We start from the raw sequence: 21,857 nt of genomic DNA, 5'->3' as shown, positions 1-21,857 counted from the left end.
CACAAAGTCCCACATCGGTAATAGTAGGAAGAAAGCATGAAATCGACTTCTTATAAATGACCCTACTAATTGTTTCTATTTGTCATAGTATAGCTCGTGTGGGCTTATGTAGGCCCAATCAATTTTTGAGTTTTGGTCAAAATTCAGTATAAAATTTTATAAAAAATCGGTGACTTTTAACCGATTTTCACCGTTTAATTATTAAACGGCCGCAAAATCGGTTTACCGATTAAATAGTCCGATTTGATTAAAATCGCGGCGGTTGACTGCCGATCACCGACTAGGCGGCCGCCTAGGCGGCTAGGCGCCCGATTTTTTGAACAGGGGTTTGAACCATACTACTTCCTTACTGCTGATTATGCAACAGAAGATCTGAATCATCCGTCCCGGCAAAGCCAAATTTGAATCCATGGACATGAAACTATAATAGTTCTCCCATTTTAGGAATTTTTTTTTCTATTACAATAGAACCCCACTATAGAAAAAAAAGTTTTATTACAAAGAAAAAACAAGAATAATGTTATTTTTGGAAAATTACAATGGAGCCCAGAATTCGTTGGTCCAACTCTACGCCCGGTCTATAATTCAGTTCTCAGCGACTACTCGGACTCGCTCAAATCTCATGGGTGATATGCGATGTCACGCTCAATAGAACCCGAAACAGTCGATTATTTTTTTAGGCAAGCAATCGACACTCATATCTACCATTACCGAGAACGCCTCACTGTTATTACTTGCTTATAAATTTTTCAAATTCTAAAGACATAACTAACATAAAATTAATACATGGGAAAAAAAATTAATCTATTGATTAGCTCTCCGAACGTCTTTACTCTCGTATCAAGTTTTCTAATTATATTGCTAACCGAAACATTGTACTATTGTTTCTATTTTGTTTAGCTATTATTCTTGATGAACGAAAGTTGTGTTTATTCAATTAAATGTCATTAATTATCTCGCAAAACTATACCTCTAATTGGTTTAGACTAGACATACACTTTAGCTTATTGACGTTAAAATGATTCCAAAAACTATTAAAGTTTAGTCCTTTGAAAGATGCATCAAGACCTACTCAGACAGGTAAAACTAAAAGTAGAAACTACAGCTGGTGTGATTCTATTTTAAAACATATAAAAACAATCTTATACCTAAATATTCAAGATATATAATAATATATGTGTTAATATATACTCAAATGGAAGATAAAAACAATTAGTCTGTTAACCACTACCAGCCTAGCTAGTTACTACTACTCCCTCTGGAAATGAGTAGATTATTTGCATCTTGAGTTACCATGGACACAAAAGTCAAAAAGAGACTCAAGTGAAAAATACTACTTACCAACTAGGCCTGTAAACGGAGCGAATATCTGGCTTTTTTTAAGATATCAGTATCCGTATCCGTATCTGCATTATCCGCCAATTTAGTATCCGTATCCGGATATTCGTTAAAAATCCAGATATCCGCGAATATTCAGAAATAGTGTTTTAAAATCTTAAATTCATTAATATTATATATAAAAAGCTTAGTTGATTATATATACAAAACATTTCAAAAACAAATAATTTATTAAAGTAGCAAAAAGTTTAAAAGATTCAAATGATGTTCTTAAAAAAAAGAGACATTAATCAACTTTTTAAATTCTTCTTAGAATTTATTTTTATTTTTTGTAATTTGATTTATTTATTAACATTGAAAATAAAATAAAAACAATTAAAAAAGTTGGGCTTACAAGTTTTTTTTTGCTTTAACACTTGAAAAATGGAGTTATAAGGCTTTTAAGTTACAATTGTTTTTTTTTTTTTTTTTTTTTTGGCCGGATAACGGTTATCCGGCCCAAATTTTAGGATTATTTGTATCCGTATCCGTATCTGTATCCGGGATATCCGTCATTTTACTATCCGTATCCGTATCCGTTTGGCCGGATATCCATTTTTTCGGATCAAAAACCGGATACGGATACAGATATCTGCGGATAGCGGATAAAAATCTCAGGCCTTATAATACCAACTACTAAAAAAAAGCATTTACATACGGTAAAAAAAGTATCTATAAATGTTTGCACAAGGCAGTAGTCATAGGCACTCAACACAAACTCTTTACTAATACTCTTAGGAATGGCTTCTTCTTCTTCAACCAAGTTTGTTCTGTTCCCATGTCTTTTTTTAGCTTGCCTCTTTCTGTTCACATTCTCAAACAACCTCATCGTGGCTGAGAAATCCGACAAAGTGAAGCTCAATCTTTACTATGAATCACTTTGTCCCTATTGTCAGAATTTCATCGTCCATGATCTAGGTAAAATCTTTGACTCCGATCTCCTCAAAATCACTGATCTCAAGCTTGTTCCATTCGGTAACGCTCATGTCTCCAATAATCTGACTATTACTTGCCAGGTTAGTTTCAATTTTTCTCTCTTTTTGTTGATAAATTAATCAATCTTTGCTAGTAATATGATTAGATCACTTTATATGTTTATCTTAGACTCCATTTTGGAAATTTTGTGAAGCATGGTGAGGAGGAATGCAAACTAAACGCCCTCGAAGCTTGCGGTATAAGAACTTTGCCCGATCCGGTATAGAACGAATACATTTATTTACTATATCTATACTATTTTGTATGTGTGGATGTGTGAGAAGCTTAAAACAAGAAAATGTGATTTTTTTTTTATGGTTTTTTTATGTGATGGTTTTTTTTATATTATTTTTTGGTTTTAAAATGTGATGGTTTTGGAAAGCAGAAATTGCAATACAAGTTCATACAGTGCGTTGAAAAGGATACGAATGAGTGGGGATCATGTGTTAAAAAATCTGGACGTGAGAAATCCATCAATGATTGTTACAATGGTGATCTCTCTAAAAAGGTAGGTCTATATACAAAAATCATAAAAAAAAATATACACATATATAATTATAACCATTTTTTTTTTGTAATTGCAGCTGATAATTGGGTATGCAAAACAAACCTCGAGTTTGAAGCCTAAACATGAATACGTTCCATGGGTCACACTCAACGGCAAACCACTCTATGATGTATATTTAGTTCCTTTAACAACATTTCCTTTGGTTTAATTATTTACATTTTTAACTAATTTCAAATGTATTTTTGTGTTATTGGGGATGCAGAATTACCATAATTTGGTTGCGCAAATCTGCAAAGCGTACAAAGGAAAGGCTCTACCAAAATTATGCAGTTCCTCTGCCCTGTTTGAGAGGAAAGTGTCGAAGCTTCAAGTCTCCTATGTAGATGAAGTTATCAATCACTGAGTTAATTAACAAACTTCTTATTAAACTAAGATGGATTTAAGCTTTATGCTATAAGTGGAATGATAAATAAAGACGTTTCTTCTAAACTTGTATGTTTACGCGTTCATGAACCTTCTGCTTTATCTATTTTTTCCTTATAATGAAAAAAGCCTAAACTGAACTATATTAAATAGATAAAGATAATATCATATAATGAAAGTTTAGGTGTTACAAAAGATTGGAAGACCTAATATGTGTTCCTTGCCAAAAAAAAAGATTGAAATTTTTAGCCAAAAGATTGGCTACACGCACGTAGTCGAAATAATCATTGCAAGTGCCAAAATCTCAGCCATAGTGTGTTGAAAATTTTAATTAAGAAGAAGGCATGCATTCTGCTATTAGAAGAGGACTATATGATCATCTAATGACTGCAACAGCAATAGCGACTTTGACGAGGGCAAAAAATATAACGGAGATATAACGAATTTAGAATTACTCATTGTATATAAATTTGAAATCAACCCAAAATTGTAAAAACACACAGAGACACGGATTTTTTAAAAGTAACTGATAGAAAGTGGAGATTTTACTTACGAAGAGTTGTAAATTTGTGATCACCGCGAAGTTCCTTTAGTGAATAGCTACTTTCCACTCCAAGTTTCTTTGAAATGGGTAGAGATAGGATCACCAACGGTGGTAATACAACACAATAATAATGAATGACAACAAAACAAACGCCCCCAGAAGTCTCGTCTTTTGTTTCCTAGAATTCACACGACAAGAGAAGATAAGACCGGGGTAAAAAAAAACAAACATCATGAATAGCGAGAGTTACTGATGGTTCTATTTTGTATGTCTTACTTGCGAGGTCTTCTTTGGCTTTCTGCCAGAACTAGTTCATCATCAATGATTTTATCGTCTATGAAGCCTACTATCTGAAACGTCTTCGTCTGATGAATTACTGTCTTCTTCTTTGTAAGAAAGAGTTAGTCCTATCCCAAGAATGGTGACTTGATCTCCAAAAAAAACCGAAACTTCCACTTGATCCCCTGTGTCCAAACAAAAATCTTCATTTGAAAAGTGTCCTTGCCAGATGTGTTTTTCATGGTACATACGAATGTGATCTGTTGCTGGACTGCGAATCCATACATCTTCTTTGGTGTGATTGTTCACTATGATCTTTGGAGGGTATCCAGACATGACATCGTTTTGCTGACCCACAAGGTAAACCCGACGAGATCAGCGTTCAAACTTTCAGGCACAGTGAAAGAGATAGAATGCCTCTCATTCTTGAAGCTAACCCAGTTTGGAACGCTTGATCCCGGGATAAAAATTCCACCATTAGCACCCACTGCCCAACCCTGTAGCACAAAACACCATCATATAAATCATAACCAATGACACTTTCCTAGTGATAGAAACTAAGAGTAATAAGTGTTTAACGTTGCTCAAAAAATCAGAAATCAGTTCAATAGTTTAGGAAATAAAGAGAGAGATATATAATAAAACCTGCATGATGCTTTCTCTGTAATCAGTTGATATGCGGTTGCACATTTCCATGTGGATGACTCCAACTGTTTTCAGTTTATCCAGCCCCGGCGTCTCAACAAGGTTGAAACAATTTGTGAGGTGCAACGATTGCAACACCGAGCATTCTGATAAGTCTGGAGTTCTTTCCAACATGATACAGTTGCTCGCATAGAAGGATCTCAATCTTTTTGGTAAACTAAACATGGATTGAAGTTCTGAGCAACTATCCACTTTCAGAATCTGTAGACTTGAAAGACCCGCAAAATCCATTTGCAAATTGCGAAAGTTGTTGCCCTGTAGATCAAGCTCCTCAAGACAAGACAAACTCCCAAGATTCTTGGGAACCAATTCATCAGATAGATTGCAGGAACCTAAACGTAAAGTCTTCAGGCAGCTTATAACATTTAATGGGAATAGAAGAGATAGAGTAGCTTGAGGGCTTTCATCAGAATGAGTGTTGTCTCTGACTTTCCATAACTCTTTGCAGCCATCAAGAGATAACTCTTCCAGTTGATTGCTCATATATGGAATTTGCGTTATAGCGGTATAATTGGCCTTAAGAGTTGTTAAGGATTTCATGTCACGCAAAGCATTGTCCAATCTCTCAAGTTTAACGCAGCCTGAGACAATGAGAGTTTCCAGCGATTTCAACATATAAAGTTCCAAAGGGAGGTCACCAAGCTTGGTGCAGTCTTTTAGATTTAATAGTATTAGCTTTTCGTGAAGAGTCCCTATCGACTTGTGAACCCGAACCAAACTTTTACAATTAATCAAGAGCAACTTCTCAAGATTGGGGAGATTTGAAAAGTCTGGAGTGTCTGTCAATTGGATAGAATGACTGAGGTCAAGGTATTTTAACTCCTTAAGGGACTGAGGCTGCTGTAGATAGAACAAAATAAAAGAAAAACAATAATCACACCAATATAGAATAAGTTTTCTAATTTCAAAGGAAGCTTATAATGCTCATGCTTATACCAAGATATGTATTCTAATACTTTTACCTTTCCATCACCCCAAAGTCGTTTTAGGTTGCTGTACTGCATGTCCAGGATAACTAAACTTCCCAAACGAAAGTCTGTTGGAATGGAGTGTAGAGGAAATCCTAACCAGCAAAGCCATCGTAAACGATTTGGAAAATTTGCATAGCTTCCATTGAGATGTACATGACTGAGTTGTAACAGTCTCAGCATCGTCAGATTTGAAAATGCTTTAACCTCCAAGTTCTCAACAGACGTAACTTCGGCCTTCAAGCTGAGTCCTTCAATTGCATCAGTTCCCTAATATTGAACAAGCATTTTGTTATTGAAATGTTATCCCAAGTTTACCTTATAATTTTTGGTTGGGAAAGAGAATGCATAGGATTTTGTTACTTACATGATAGTTTGCCAATCCATTCATAACATCAACATGATCCCATAATCTACTCCATCTTTCACATTTTTTTGGAGACGTTCTCGGACAATATGTCTTCCCATATCACGTAACAAGTCGTGCATCATTAACCTGTTATCATGGAATGTAATGAGGCACCTTTCCTTTAGTACACTGAGTCCTATGTCGGGATATAAGTCGCATCCATCCAATATGCAACGTACATAGTCTTTATCCACACCGATGAAGAAGCAAGAAATATCCAAAAATATATCTTTCTGGAATGCGTTTAGAGCATCAAAGCTGATCTCAAGCTTGGCTTGAATGTTATCATTGGGTAAACTTTTCAACGATTTCAATGTGCTTTTCCATTCGGAAATGCTTCTCTTGAAAAGAAAACTATCCAAGACTTCCATAGCCAAGGGTAGTCCTCCGCAGTATTTAGCCAACTTTTTTTAGAGCAGGATAAACTCTTCAGAAGGTTCACTTGTTCGAAACGCATGCAACCTTATAAGCTTAAGAGATTTTTCACTGTTGAGCGCATTTGGTAAATATATATTTTCAACCTTGAGCAACTCTAACAAATGCATGTCCCTGCTTGTAATGATTATCCTGCTTCCTGGCCCAAAGCAGCTCAAATCTATTCCGACTGAAGCTAGCTGATCAACGTCTTCAACATCATCAATTACAACAAGTACTCTTCTATTGCGAAATCTTTTATTTCACTGCGTGATCCATGTTGAACACTTGGTCATTGTTTTTTGTGATATCAGAAAGAAGTTTTCGCTGAAGATGAATTTTCCCTTCAGGTTTCTTGGAGTATTCCTTAAAGTTTTCTAAGAAACTTGTTCCTTCAAAACGATCAGAGAATTGATTATAGACTGCCTTCGCTAGTGTTGTTTTACCAATCCCACCCATTCCGCAGATTCCGATAGTTTGTGCGTCATCCGAACCAAAGCACAATAGCTTATAAATATCTAGTACACGTGGTCTGATACCAACAGCGTATGCTGGTAACTGCATGTATGATATAGTCGACATTTTCCCAATTTCTTTAGTTATTTCGTATATTAACTCTACCTCACTCCTGCATAATGCATATCATTACTTGTTAAAAAGAAGATAAAAAATCCAAGCCAACAGCAGAGAAACACGAATTTACCGGTAGTTTGCTCTGACATGCCCCAATCGATTTGCAACTTCTGTTAAAGCATCCTTCCACTTCTGCACCTTCTCTGGGTGGCGGGCTTCATGTTTAGAAAAATATGCACCAAATGATCCTCTTTGTCTACGCACATCCCTTGGTTCAACGTCGTAGAAAATTGGGACTACCACATGTCCTGGGTTGTTTCTACGACATTCCATAATGTGCATAAGTTCATCAAGGCACCACATTGATGAAGAATAATTTTCTGTCAAAACGACAAGGTGAACTTTGGAGCTTTTAATGGCCTTTAAAAGGGTTGGGGAAAGGTTTTCTCCTCTTTTTAGTGCTTCGTCGTCCTTGAATGTGTGAATCCCAGATCTCTTGAGATTAATATAGAGATGGTCTATAAAGCCCCCCCCCCCGCACATCTTCGCCACGGAAACTTAAGAACACATCGTAGCTCCATCGCTCAGGAATTTGGCCCCTGGCTATAGCCATACCTACAAATAAATTCGGGATGTTTCTATTTAAAGAGTGTATTCGTTCCTAGAAGACCTGCTTAATCGGTGAAATAAATCTGAAACAGAAAGAAAAAAATTGACAAAGAGCAAGAGTTACATACTTGAAAGCTCTTCTTCTTGGCAGGTAAATTAGTGAAACATCTCCCTCTAGGGAGTTTTAGTGTCAAACTTTGGCCAGACAAAACCTAACAATCAGATGGATCTGATCAAAGAGAAAATTGTAGCAAAGAAACCTATGAACAATGAAGTTCAAATGACTTGTTCTCCTATCTAATCATCTTACTTGTGGGAAGGAAACATGTTTGCCGGCTTCTTCCGTTGACTTTAACTTTATTAATGACTTTTCAACAAGTCATTAACAAAGTTAAAGTCAACGGAATCAAGAACCAAAACAGTACATCACTTTTCAAATGATTTACATTTATTTAGCACAGTTGCCAGTGAGCATGTTCACAACGTTTCACGGTAGAGCATGTTTATCCATGATATTTGATAGTATCAGTCTATGAAAAATATTAAAAAATATTCATTTTGGGTTGAGACTGGGTTGAAATGGATCACTCAAGTGAGTCTTCTGAGTCGGTATCAAGTGGCCATGTGTCACGTTTTGAATGGGCCAAAAAAAAATTTAGGGGAAAAAAAAAAACTCTCTCATTTTTGTAAAAAAAAATACTAATTTATTTTAGTGATACCCATTAAGTTTCACCATTAAACATACAAATTTAACAAAAATCTTATTGAGTATCATAGATTAAACAACTAATTAAATTAATACTAAAAAATGCTAATGATACTCATTTGGGTTTATGGATAAACATGCTCTTAGATCATAGACCATAAAGTTAAACATCTCTTTCGTGGAGCTTGATGAGTGTCACTTTGCTCTGGTTCTTTGATTTCTGTTTCTTTTTCATTCATCTCAATATCTTCATCATGAACATCTTCCTCATTCATATCAATATATTCACTCTGGGCATTGAGCATTTCTATTGTATGTTGAGACTCAAAGTCCATTCTGCAAAATTATTAAACAAATAAAGTAGTATAAGCTTCAGTATATGAATTTCACCATACATGAAACGTGCAACTATACTGGATTTTTAAATCATAAGAAGTGATGTGATGAATAAAACATAGCATTCAAATGAAATATAGCCATTCAAATGAAACATAGCCACATCTTTTATCAAAACTTTACTAACTAAATAACAACTAATTGGTATCCTACACGAGATTACATGAAGTCATGAACACAGTAACTGCAAAACCCAATTAAACAACATTACATGATCTAAAAACCCCATGAAATCTGCAAATAATTTGCGGCAAATCCAATAAACCCATGAATTAGAAACGAAAATAGAACCACCCAAGATCTTAAAACCAAGAACAAAACAAAAACAAACAACACGAAGACAAACTCACTTGAATCTGTTGAATGCGATAAGCTATGGAGAAGAAATTAAAGAATTGAATACGACAAGATTCGTCGGAATCCATAACTTCAATCGAAATCCAATCTCTTTCCTTGATCTTGTCCGAATCTGGGTATTACGTTATTCTCTACTTCGAAGAGCTTCGCTTCTTTCTTCATCGTGTTCAATTAGTGGTTCCAACGACAAATACTAATAATTGGTGGTTCAATTAGGTTCCTTAATTATGGGCTGTTTAGGCTTTATGTTACGATTAGTGGGCTTTGTTCCACAAAACAATATGGTCTCGGCTGGACCTGTAATTTCTTTTTTTCTCCTGCAATTTATATTGAAAGCATTTTCGCAAAAAAAAAAAAAAAAAAAAAAAATTCGTTGGAGCTTCGCTGGCAAAACCTTAGGCGCGAAGTTGACAAGTGAGAAACTGAACGACGTCGTTTCTCATTTACCGACAAAACACTTGCTCAGACCTTGAGATGTTTAAACGGGCCACATATACATAATTGGGCTGACCCGTTTAGGCCCAATTCTTTGACATCAACAAGTTTGGTAGGCATCTTATTAATATAGTTCAATCCAGTCGTTTTCAATCAACTACAAGGTTCATCAACGCCTAAAACATAAAAGTTTAGAAAAGAACTTTATTTTAATTGTTCCACTAACATAAGCTTAAATCAATCTTAGTAGTTTGATAATTAACTTAATAATTGAAAGGTTCATCAGCATAGGAGAGAATTCAAGCTACGACATTTTCCTCTGAGACAAGGCAGAGGAATAACAGAGTTTTGGGAAGTCCACAATCAGTAAGTGAGTATTCACCAAAAACACAATCAATCTACAACTACAAGTTGAAGGATCAAAAATTTAGGCAATATCACGAGTGACAAATTTAGAATAATGAAAAGAATTAAATTTGTTAAATACCCTTTAGCTAGAAAGTAAAGTAATTAATAGCATTTGTCTCCAAAATTTGTTGAAATGTTTATTAATACCAAATTCTGCCAAGTTACTTAAAAAAAAAAAAATCAAGCAAGAAATGAGAAACTTGATGATGCAACAACAATTTTACCTTCATAGATGCAGGTAGTGTGACATCCTAATTAAGCTTGCGGCTACACGTAGTTGATACAGGAAAAGGGATTAAGTCAAAGTCAAGGTTTCTCAAATGTGTTGCATAATGACGTGGCAGAATAGATGAAGATGATTGGTAGAAATGTGAATGATGCGTTGGCAGAGTTTAATTGGTTGAAGGAAGATGAGAGCAAAATCAAAATATAAAGAGGCTCAAGAGATCATTTGCAGAAATAACCAGAGAAATCATTTTAGTTGTATCTTTTCTTCTTCTTCTTAGTTTGTTCTGAGATTATGGTGTTGTACTCATCTAGATCGAGATCTCTCCGTTAGATCTTCGTCATTTGAGATATCGACTCGCGTTTATGAACGTTAGTTCGATTTTGGTTCCGGTTACGATTGGAATTGAAGCATTGGTGGTTTTTTCTTTATCAATGCAAGTGCCAAAATCTCAGCCATATTGTATTGAAAATTTTAAGTAAGAAGAAGGAATGGATTCTGATATTAGAAGAAGGCATACATTTTTTTTTTGAATGTAATGTTAAATTAAATTCAAAAAAAAAATATACGTTTTTACAACTAGTGTAACTTTTGGCTTAAAATGAGAAAACAGAAATCGAAACAGAAAATCAAAAATGTTTTTAGTTTAGAGTCTCGACTCAAACCATCGTTGAAGGCCTTTGTCGTATCGTCTATCTCCAGTGGCTCTTATTGCTGAAAATTGATTCCGAAGTTGTTTATCTATTCATGTGATTAGTTGACTTGGCGTACTCGGGTTCTCACTGTGTCTTCTCCCTTTTCGTTCTCGCCATATAGTGTAGATCGTGGCTTAGAATACGTATCTCAAAATGAAGTTTTTGATTCGATCGTTCCACTTCTTTGAAACAGAGTTGATTTGGGAGGACCAGCTCGTCGAATACCTTGCTTTAAAAATGTTTTTGGCTACTGCTCTCCAAACCTGTGAGGTAAAACCGCAGCTAAAAAACAAGTGATTCCGCGTTTCAGTACTTGCATTGCATGTACTTAGCATACATTCTTCTTAACATACAATCGCATGTACTTAATGTTACAGTTTACTCAGCGATGAAGAAGGCAAGCATTCTGAGAGGACTGTATGCTCTATAATGATGAAGAATGAAGGGCTTCAACTCCAGTTTCCTTCTGTGTACAATCTAATAGAAAATAACTTTGGAAAATATAACCACCTTTATTTTTTACCATCCTTCTATATAAAAAATATATTCAATGTTTTCTATAGATAATTTCATTTGTTGGGAGTCTCATTATAAAATTAATATTTTCACTAAATGACTAAAATTTTGATTCAAATTGTCAAAATTACTATAGGAAAAAGTTAATTTGCAAAATATCTTTAAGTAGGTGAAATGTGCACGAGATTTTTTCATATTTCACTATTTTAATAAAATAAAATAATTCAACCCACTATTTTTTTTCTTTCTAAATGACATGCAATTTATACATTATCCTCGTTATTTATAAAAATGACCTCGCACCGTTTCCAATATAATTATTTTACCACTCATTTTTACCATTTTTGAGCCTAAATTGACTATCTACATAATTAACTCTTACAAAATTTAAATTTCAGTTGATTTAAATGAAAAATATATTATCACCCATAAACTTTAGACTTGGATCCCCCACCGGTAGACTGGTAGTGGCTAATAAGGAGTAGGGACAAAAAAAATCAAAAATATCTTATCTATAAATGGATACACACACAAAGCAACTAGTCATGAGCACTCAACTCAAATTCTCATTAAGATCATGTCTTCTTCTTCTTCATCAACCAAATTTTGTTTCTTTGCTTGCCTCCTCCTATTCACATTTTCACACAACCTCGTGGCTGGAGAATCCGACAAAGTTAAGCTCAATCTTTACTATGAATCACTTTGTCCTTCTTGTCAGAATTTCATCGTCCATCATCTAGGCAAAATCTTTAACACTGATCTCCACACAATCACCGATCTCAAGCTAATTCCATTCGGTAACGCCCATGTTTCCGATGATCTTACCGTTACTTGCCAGGTTCTTTTCCATTTCTCCCTATTCTTAATTGGCCTATATATATGATTATCTCATAATCTTACTTTAAATGATTATGTTTGATAAATTTGTGAATTAAGCATGGTGAAGAAGAATGCAAATTAAACGCCCTTGAAGCTTGTGCCATAAGAACTTGGCCTAATCAGGTACATAACTTAATGATTAATGCATTTATTTACTCTTTTTTTTTTTTTTGTGTGACAAAATGAGTATGAAAATTGTGATGGTTTTGGAACGCAGAGATTGCACTATAAGTTCATACGGTGTGTTGAAACTAACACGAATGCTTGGGAATCATGTGTTAAGAAGTATGGAGGCGAGAAAGCGATTAATGATTGTTACAATGGTGATCTCTCTAAAGAGGTAGGTGTACACATAAATAAAACACACTTATTATACACATTTTACAATATGGTTCTCTAATTTTTGTTCTGGTTGTTATTGCACAGCTGATACTTGGGTATGCAAACCAGACATTACGTTTGAAACCGGAGCATAAATATGTACCATGGATGACACTCAACGGCGAACCACTCTACGAAGTATACATAACTTCTTTATAACTTTGGCTAATTGTGTTTTTGGTGAAAAATCACATACTGATTGTGTTTTATTTTTTGGCAGAATATTGGTGATTTTGTGGACTTAGTCTGCAAAGCTTATAAAGGAAAGGCTGCTCTCCCACAACTCTGTTATTCCTCTGTCTTGTCGCAGAGGACAATGTTGAAGCTTGAATTCTCCTATGTTGATGAAGCTATAAATCACTAAGTTAATGTAAAACTACTAAGATGGATTTAAGCTTACATTAGTGGAATAAATAAATAAAGACCTTTTTATTAAAAACCTGAATTGAACTATATTAAGATTTAAGTCTGACCATTTCTACAAGGAAATAATGTGTAGCAGTTTAGTTTTTTTTCCATTGGAATGTTTTAGAAATCGAAATCATCATAGTTTGTAGTGTGGTTTAGTGGAAATGGACCACAAAGGCATTATGAACAAATTATAAACTTCTTTCAATGTGAGTTATCTTTATGCTGCCACTGCAAAACCAGCTTTCTAAGAGATACCATGGAAACCATCTTTATAGTACAACAAATTCATTATTCAAAAATTGATTTGAATTGGCTATCACTTGCAAATTCATGAAAATAGTAAGTAAATTTGCATTTGTCTCCAAAAGTTTGATGAAATGTTTATGAAGGTACCACCAACAGTGTGCACTAGCGTTACAGTTTACGCCTTTTAGTGGAGAACGGCACACCGCTCAAATGTAGAAAGTAGAAACAGCATGCATTCTGCTATAAGTATAGAGGATTAATACATGAAGTTTTATGATAAAGAATGAGCTAAAGAACATATCTTTCTTATTCAAATTAATCAAGATACTATAAGATGATCACTTTTAAATACAACACAGAACATGAAATTCATGACACAGGTCTCTTAAATCTTGCTTCCTGCTAGAAATCGGCTATAGAAGTCTAAAGCCTCCCGCGGTTTGTACTCAGGAACCGTATGTCCTGCACCCTGCAAATTACCACAATAATAAAACTTATAACAAACATTTTTTTCAAAATTAAATGAGATGGTTATTTGAGTTGAGATTCAATATTTGCCTTGATGGTTAAAAATGTGAGATTGTTTGCATATCCTTGCGTATACCTGCAAATATGTGAATACATTATTGTAGAAACATTGGCAGCTCCAGAAAGAAATAATATTTTCGACTAGGCCGAGAAAGATTACCCCGCGACTTGGTCGTTTGATATCCATGCCCTCCATTCATCAATCACTTTGTATCCAAGAGATTTTGTCCAAGCTTCAGAGCCAGTAAACGGAACACACATATCGTGATCCCCGCTACAAATAAAAACTTATTTCATCATTCTCTAAACTATAGCCTATGGCTTCAGATTCATTTTATCTATTTTCGTCTAAGTACCTGTAAATAAGAGCTCTATATCCACTTAGAGTGAGGTTTCTATGGAATTTGATCATGCTTCCTGCATCGTGATCGAATGAGAGTTTCCCACTGCAGAGTTCCCACCTTCCAATCTCACTCTCCTGTAAAATGTTCCCAACACATCAATGATCTGTTTTCATGATATATAGTAATAGAATCAAACAGATTTTGAGACCTCTTTAGTATGAATAGCTTTCCTAATCGCTGGATCGTTCAGCCACGCTGTTGCAACTCTATCATCCTGTAAATAAACGTTCTTTGTTTCAGCTTATAATCTCAAAGTGGTGAAATAGAGAGGCATGTGGTTTTGGTTTACTTACAATGCAAGGAACAGAGACGTCAGCAAGGAGTTGAGACCAGCTAGGAACAATGCCTGGACGAACAGGGGCACGAACTGGCCACGCTCGACCGAACATTCTTTTTCTTATAGCTAACGGTCGTTCGGTTTTTCCTAGCTCAAGGAGACTTGAAGGTAGTGATCTAATGTCGAAAGCAGATAGCGATGTTCCGTGGTAACAAGGCTCAAGAATGTTGTATATGTTCAACCTGTCAGTATCCTGACATGTAAGAATAATATTAAAACCATCATCTTACAAACATTCTTAATGTCTATAAATTAACATAAAAACATTATTCATACATCAGACACTTTCGTATACTGTTCCTCGCACTCAAGTCCCTCTATTTCATAGAAATTTCCATGGCAAGCTTTTGTAACGTTCTGCGATTTTCTTTTCGATGCGTTAGATAATATAAGAAGAAAGAAAGTGGAAGAGTAAGCATCCATTGAGAAACTAAACAAACCTCAAAGAGTTCATCAGAGATTAGTCCCATCCCGTGAGCAAACGGGACGAGAGCATTGCCATCAAATACTTGATCGGCAACTCCATTTCCAACCAAATATCCCTGTCCAAAACCAGAGCAGATCATCCAATCATTGTGTGAAACCAAACGAGAACTCAAGAAACTGAATTTGACTTGTTAAATCTCGTTACCTTGAAGTTAAGAGCCGGCTTTACCCCATTCTTGATCCCTGCAAGATAAACCAAAAGATAGATAAAAAAAGCTTGACAAGATGCATCATAGATTATGAATGGAGAAGATACCTTTGACAACTTCTGAAGCAAGAGTTGGGACATAAACTCCGGCGTAAGATTCTCCAGAGATGAAAAATGGATTTGATTGAAACTCAGGAAACATTTGGAACCACTGGGGAATAACATTTTAAGGAACAACGCATTTAGTGATTTGAATTACAACCCAAAATCTAAAAACATTTGCTATGATTCACCTTGAGAAGGAACGCGTGAGAGTCAACCGCGGTTTTAGTATCACCAGTTATGTAATCAGAAATGTTGTTTGAGTAAGAGAATCCCACACCAACAGGAGAATCAAGGTATATGATGTTAGATACCTGAAAAAGTAAACAAATTATGCACCAAAACATTACAAAAAGTAAAACAAGTAAAAAACCAATATTTTTTCTTCAAAATCACCTTGGACCAACTATAAGGATTAAGATGCAAGAGTGGGAGGCTATTGTTTTTCTTTGGTAGTTCAAAATTGAAAGGACCATGCTCATACACGAATCCATCCATGCTTGAACAACCTGGACCACCATTGAGCCAAAGTACGACCGGATCTTTCGATGGATCCTTCTCCGATTCAACAAAGTAATACCACAGATTCTTTCCATGATCCTTATCAATAGTCACATAACTTTTATCCAAAACCAAGAACAAGAATTCAATACAATGAAAATTTAAAATTTCAAGAACAGAAAATTCAATATTTTACCCGGAGTAATGTTTTGAAGGAAAAGTGCCTTCGAAGCCAGGAAGTTTGGTAATAAGAGCAGATTCAGGAGCTGATTCTGTTATTACAAACAGTAAAGAGACTAATGTCACAAAGACAAAAACTTTCATTAACCAAACCATTATGATTATTAATATAAACTCAGAATGAATAAAAAATTGATCTATGTGGTATTGCTTTATATAGAACAACACAGAAAAAAATCTTGAGGATATTTTGTTAGTTGGTCATAAACCAACAAAAAGTATGAATGTTTGGAAAATGATTTAGCACGAATTAAGGATGGGATTCTGGTAAAAAAAGGACAAAAAGATGATATTTTTAGAACAAAATTTGGAAACTTATGATTGGTATATAGATTATGTGATTCTGAAAAGCAAAAGTTTCCTTAAAAGGCACGATATTGAGGATTTCTATAAAAAAAATGGTGATTGCGTCTGCGTTTAGTTTTGATTTACATAAGCACATGATTGAGTGGCGTGAGTTGACTTGGGACCGCTTATTAAAGTAACAAGCGGTTACTTAAAGTGACGACTGGCTTAACAAATAATGACACGTGGCTGATGTATGAGAATTCTTTTTGTTAAGTTTTAGATGTTTTGTTGGAAAAAGATTCCTAGAAAAATGATTAAAAAAGTTTTAGTTTAATTTTCAACGTTAACTTCTACGAATTAACTTTCCGTTTGTTAAATTATTTAGAAAACATACTGATTATTCAATTATTGGGAATAGTACTATAATCCATTTTTCGGAAAGCATTTTGAATTTATGAGGATAAAAGCTAAGGTTAGCTTTTAAGCCTATATATCTAAGATCTAGTAGAAAGTAAATTTTCATAGAAGAATAGATCCTGGTCCGTCCTACTTTTTATGCTTAGTTAATTTTTGAATTAATTACGGATTTTGCCATTTTTTATAATGGTATTTGTGGATTTTGCCATTTTTTGAATAGTTTGTAGATTTTGCCCCTTTTCAAGCTCCAAAAATATGATTTAACATGCGTTTCACTCGTTATGTTTGGGTTTAGTCTGTTCCATTTGTTCTTAAGGTTTAGTATTTGGTATAAATTATGTATTTTTGCAAAAAAAAATCATAAATACGTACATTTATAAGTGTTAAAAAAGGTCAAAATCCGTAAACTATTAAAAAATGACATTTTCGTAAGTTTTTTTTAAAAAATGGCATTTTAGACAATAATCCCTTAATTTTTCTTCTTTTTATATGGTCTTTTGTGGAATTGTTCTCATATTATATATAAAATTACTAGGTGATTGTCCGCGCAAATGCGCGGAAATTATTGTGTATAAAAGGTAAAATTATGAAAGATAAGAAAATATTATATATAGTAAGAACATAGGATGCTAAGCATTAAAAAAAAAAAAAAAAATTCAAGACAATAAGAAAATAACGAACGTCATCACTCCATAGCATTCTCTTTGCGTGTGACGATAGGTACTTTGTCGTTTTCAGGATTTCTGACACCCGGTTTATAACATTAGAATCATTTAACGTTTAGTTGAAAATTTTAGAGTTTTGATTGTGGACGACAAAAAAAAAAGTAATTACCAACAAAGTATCTCATCGGTAATACTGAGATCCGGATTCAACATAACCCTCGTACATCCGGTAATGGTTGTACATCTCTACCTATGTTCTGGTGATAGCTCTATTTTCACAAACTTGAAAATACATATCACTGTGTTATCCGAACGACGCTTCCATAAATCGTAGAACTCGACTACAAGGTCACCCGTCAAACGACACTTTAGATGGATACACCTAATTTAAAGGTTTTAAGAAGTCATGAGAGTCTATATTCTGGTATAACTATAATAAAAAGATAGTGACTTTGAAAACCGTCAATTTTGCCTTTTTTTTGTTATTATAGTTATAGCCAAACTCATCAATCAGCAAATGATTTATATGTTAATTAGGAGCTCTTTCAACAGGCTATAGAAAACCGTCAATTTTGCTCATTTATCCGTTATAATGGTTATAGCAAAAAAAATTAATTAGCAATTAATTTCTACGTTGATCGAGAGCACTTTCATCAAACTATAAAAAATCGTCAATTTTGTTTTTTTTTTGTTATCATGTTTGTAGCAAAATTCATCATCAACAAATAATTTATAGGTTTATCAAGAGATTTTTCATGAGCCAGGAGAAAACCGTCAATTTTGTTCTTCTTCTTTTTGTTATCATGGTTATAACCAAACTCATCAATCATCAAATAGTTTTTACATTTATTATGGGCTCTTTCATTATGCTGCAGAAAACTGTCAATTTTGCTCCTTTTTTTTTTTGTTATCATTGTTATAGCCAAACTCATCACTCAGCAAATGATTTATACGTTTATTAAGAGCTCTTTCATCACATAGCAGAAAACCAAAAAATTTGCTCCTCTTTTTTTTGTTTAAATGGTTATAGCCAAATTCTTCAATGAGCAATTGAATTCTATATTTTTCATGAGCTATTTCATCAGACTCCAGGAAACTATTTGTTTAGCTCATTTTTTTGTTTATCATTGGTATAGCAAAATTCTTTAGTTAGCAATTAATTTCTACGTTGATCGAGAGCACTTTTATCAAACTCTAGAAAATCATCAATTTGCTATTTTTTTTGTTATCATCGTTAAATCTAAACTCATCATCAGCAAATAATTTATATATTTATCAAAAGATCCCAATCCATATCTCACATTTGACACTTTGACGAGAAAATGAACCTACCAACAACATTATTTAGACGACACCAACATCAAAGGAACACTTGCGCAAGAAATGCTTACAGTAAATACTCTTGATGGTGGGTTCAAAAAGGTACCTGAAGTGTATTTTAGATGCAAAGAGTATTGCAACGGTTTACCGGAAAGGGCATATTGGACCTCGAGGTTGGAAATTACTCCATCATAGGGGAGTTTGGCTCGAAGTTATCTTTTTCCTTGGTAAGATAAGGGAACCTAGAGCCTCTCACAACTTAATCCTTGGCGATGGTGCAAACATACAAGGACATCCTACAATAATAAATATTACGAAAGGCCACACTATATTTCAATTGGAATCCATTACTATTGACGAGGAAATAACTTTGGAAGACCCAATCCAAGATGGAAGTTATCTATTTTGTACATATATAATATATATATATATATATATATATATATATATATATATATATATTGTTGTTCTTTTTCATTTAGCGTTTATTAATAAAGGGAGTAATAGAAGAGCAATTCATTGTGGTTTTTGCTTTTGACTAATATATATATATATATATATAATATTTTATACACAAATGGTGCAAATTTTTACGACAACAAAGTCGTTGTCTTTCTTCTCTCGTCACCCACTCTATCTGAGGGCTCCAAATTATCTCACTTATCAACAAATGTGTATTACAAATTTGTGGATGAGTCCGATCTAATAGATAGACCTATATCATATGACCTAAAAAGTGAATGCTATATAAATATATAATGGTTAGAGAAAATGGATATCGGCTTTGTATTGGTGCCGCAAGCGTAAATGTCCATAGCATATTCATACCACAAGGGTTTCTTGGAATTCTTTGTTTCGCGATCATGAATAACAAAGGGTCTTTTTCACAATTCATCATTGTGGTTATAGCTATGAAAGGGTATAACTTGGGCTATGACCTCAAATCAAAAATCGTTAATTTTAAAAAACAAGATTGTGATCCATAAAGATGTAGTGAATATGTGTTGTCATATCTAGTTGTTTTAATAATTTAATTATCATTCACACATAAAATTTTTAAAACATACAAATATAACTTCAAACTAAATATATTCGTTGAATATATGTGTTCACATTTATTAACTATGATGAAAGAAAATATATTGGATTTTTTAGAGCAAGTTTTGATCTTTGAAACTAGAAAAAACTACTAGTTATGTTTTTGTATCGCTCAAAGTCAGGTATTGATTATGTTAGAAAATTTTTTAAAAATATATAATTTAATTATGAGATAGATATATAATTAAAAAGTTAAAACCATAAGAAAAAATTTCACTCATTTGGTATGCTCATTGCCTTTAGCTTAGGTTCGTTAATCAAGCGCTCGAAAAAAAACACTAATTACTAAAATCTAGCTAATTGAGGGGTTTTATAGGCATTTTAATTCCTAGCATTGAACTCATGTTAGCGTAAGTGTACTCTATATATTTTCACAAACAATTTTAACTATCATTATCACTACTGACAAATAGAAAAATTAACTATCAATAACGACATGCCTTTTTTTTTTTTTACTTTATAAGGAATCATTGTATCATTTAGCATGTTTAATAACATCAACATATATTTCCGCTTTTTAGAAAAAATATATTAATATTTTCGTTTGAATATGTATTATTCTCAAAAACCTAGCCTTATTAGATGTTAATATGATAAAATTAATAATATCCTTATCTAATCATTAAATATCCTACATAAATTATCTTGTTATCTTCTTAGTATTTATTTAGTTAATTTGAAATCTTTTCCTATATATTAATCGATAACATTCACATTTGACTCTTATATAATATTCTACTCTCATGTCAAGTTTAGTATCATCTCAACAGTTTTCATAATTTGCAACCATAACAAAGTGCATTGATTTCTTTGAAAGATAATCCCTTGTCAATTATATAAACACCAAATATATTGTGGTTATTCTTCCATGCATATACTTTAGTACTTAATCCTCTTTAAAATATTCATAATAAGTAAAAATAAATTTGTTTCAAGTTTATGGTCTTTTGCCCTAAAACAATAAAAAAATAAAAAATTGATAATGTGTATGAAGTTTCCCATTTATTGTTGTTTCATATTTTAGCAATTACTTAACTCACTCATCTTTCATATATATAATTTATCTATATTTAATTTTGTAAAACTGTTCCAATTTTTTGAATAAACTTATATATAATCCTAATGTCAAATCTAAAACATAAGTATTACCAATCGACATTTAAATATTTTATTTAAAATCTTCAAACGGATAAATATATATATATATATATATATATAAAGAAATCTTAATATGGAAATTTTCTTAATGACCTTCTATATATTTATATATATATTTAAGTTTCTCACCTACCTCTTGCTTGATTATCTATAATAAAAAAATGGGATTACTTATAGATGTCAACAAGCACATAAAATGGAATATTATCAAATTTAGTGAAACTATAAATGATCGATTATTTTTATTTATTCGAGTAAATTTTCTTTATCTCTCTTGCATTTGCATATTTTATTTTCTTAAGTATATGGTATTAAAATTTAATAAAGCAGAATATTAACTAGTAAGACAGCTAATTGTGATTAGATGTTTCGTATATTTCTATTGCTTTCACATATATTTTTTAATAAAAATTTTGTTTTTAGTTTTCTATCTTCTATATATTTCTATTGCATATATTTTTAATTTTTTTCTATAACTATTTTAATATTGAAAATTAATAAAATTTAAATTCTTCATTATTGAGATAGTTAATTGTGATTGGATGTTTAAAATCCTATGTGAATAGATAGTTGTGAGTAAATTTATGAAACCAAATGGTTTGAATTAAAATTGAGATAATGTTCTAGTGTTTAAGCTACTACATTTCAATAAAAAAAAGTTACGAAACCAAATATTAACAAATTTATCGAAATAAATTTATGAAACCAATTATTTACAAATTAAT

The 21,857-nt window shown here is 33.1% G+C and overlaps 5 protein-coding genes and 2 long non-coding RNA genes across 7 annotated transcripts; 3 read left to right on the top strand and 4 right to left on the bottom strand.

The window, feature by feature from the left end:
• The first annotated feature begins 2,009 nt into the window (after positions 1-2,009).
• On the top strand, positions 2,010-3,403 carry LOC9299281 (gamma-interferon-inducible lysosomal thiol reductase). The gene is made up of 5 exons (XM_002863239.2): positions 2,010-2,393; positions 2,507-2,572; positions 2,738-2,860; positions 2,937-3,029; positions 3,123-3,403. The coding sequence occupies exons 1-5, from the start codon at positions 2,118-2,120 to the stop codon at positions 3,261-3,263; spliced, it is 699 nt and encodes a 232-aa protein (XP_002863285.1). The 5' UTR covers positions 2,010-2,117; the 3' UTR covers positions 3,264-3,403.
• Positions 3,404-4,102: 699 nt separating this feature from the next.
• LOC9299361 (TMV resistance protein N) lies at positions 4,103-7,204 on the bottom strand. The gene is given in 6 exon segments (XM_021020545.1): positions 4,103-4,459; positions 4,462-4,603; positions 4,752-5,651; positions 5,774-6,049; positions 6,147-6,202; positions 6,205-7,204. Coding segments are annotated over 6 exon segments (2,208 nt in total). The 5' UTR covers positions 6,734-7,204; the 3' UTR covers positions 4,103-4,154.
• A 506-nt stretch (positions 7,205-7,710) lies between these two features.
• On the bottom strand, positions 7,711-8,183 carry LOC110227167. Its single transcript, XR_002330946.1, has 3 exons — positions 8,095-8,183; positions 7,913-7,996; positions 7,711-7,790 (listed from the first exon to the last, which is right to left on the bottom strand). It is a non-coding gene; the product is annotated as an uncharacterized LOC110227167 (long non-coding RNA).
• Positions 8,184-8,511: 328 nt separating this feature from the next.
• Positions 8,512-9,526, bottom strand: LOC110227166. Its single transcript, XR_002330944.1, has 2 exons — positions 9,237-9,526; positions 8,512-8,826 (listed from the first exon to the last, which is right to left on the bottom strand). It is a non-coding gene; the product is annotated as an uncharacterized LOC110227166 (long non-coding RNA).
• Positions 9,527-12,063: 2,537 nt separating this feature from the next.
• On the top strand, positions 12,064-13,267 carry LOC9299280 (gamma-interferon-inducible lysosomal thiol reductase). The gene is made up of 5 exons (XM_002863238.2): positions 12,064-12,361; positions 12,460-12,525; positions 12,620-12,742; positions 12,829-12,921; positions 13,004-13,267. Exons 1-5 carry the CDS (start codon positions 12,101-12,103, stop codon positions 13,145-13,147), a joined length of 687 nt encoding a protein of 228 aa, XP_002863284.1. The 5' UTR covers positions 12,064-12,100; the 3' UTR covers positions 13,148-13,267.
• Positions 13,268-13,651: 384 nt separating this feature from the next.
• Positions 13,652-16,597, bottom strand: LOC9299279 (serine carboxypeptidase-like 20). Its single transcript, XM_002863157.2, has 13 exons — positions 16,143-16,597; positions 15,842-16,064; positions 15,637-15,759; positions 15,452-15,554; positions 15,341-15,378; positions 15,150-15,251; positions 14,986-15,066; positions 14,666-14,902; positions 14,521-14,586; positions 14,325-14,446; positions 14,129-14,242; positions 13,999-14,044; positions 13,652-13,909 (listed from the first exon to the last, which is right to left on the bottom strand). The coding sequence occupies exons 1-13, from the start codon at positions 16,280-16,282 to the stop codon at positions 13,826-13,828; spliced, it is 1,479 nt and encodes a 492-aa protein (XP_002863203.2). The 5' UTR covers positions 16,283-16,597; the 3' UTR covers positions 13,652-13,825.
• On the top strand, positions 16,585-19,862 carry LOC110227110 (aspartyl protease UND). The gene is given in 6 exon segments (XM_021020410.1): positions 16,585-16,639; positions 18,839-19,015; positions 19,018-19,095; positions 19,098-19,265; positions 19,505-19,660; positions 19,663-19,862. Coding segments are annotated over 6 exon segments (834 nt in total).
• The last annotated feature ends 1,995 nt before the right edge of the window (positions 19,863-21,857 follow it).

This window comes from Arabidopsis lyrata, assembly GCF_000004255.2.
Source record: "Arabidopsis lyrata subsp. lyrata unplaced genomic scaffold ARALYscaffold_9, whole genome shotgun sequence".
Classification (NCBI taxonomy): Eukaryota; Viridiplantae; Streptophyta; class Magnoliopsida; order Brassicales; family Brassicaceae; genus Arabidopsis; species Arabidopsis lyrata.
Note: the sequence above shows the minus strand (reverse complement) of the source record. Positions and strands in the feature narration are given on the sequence as shown.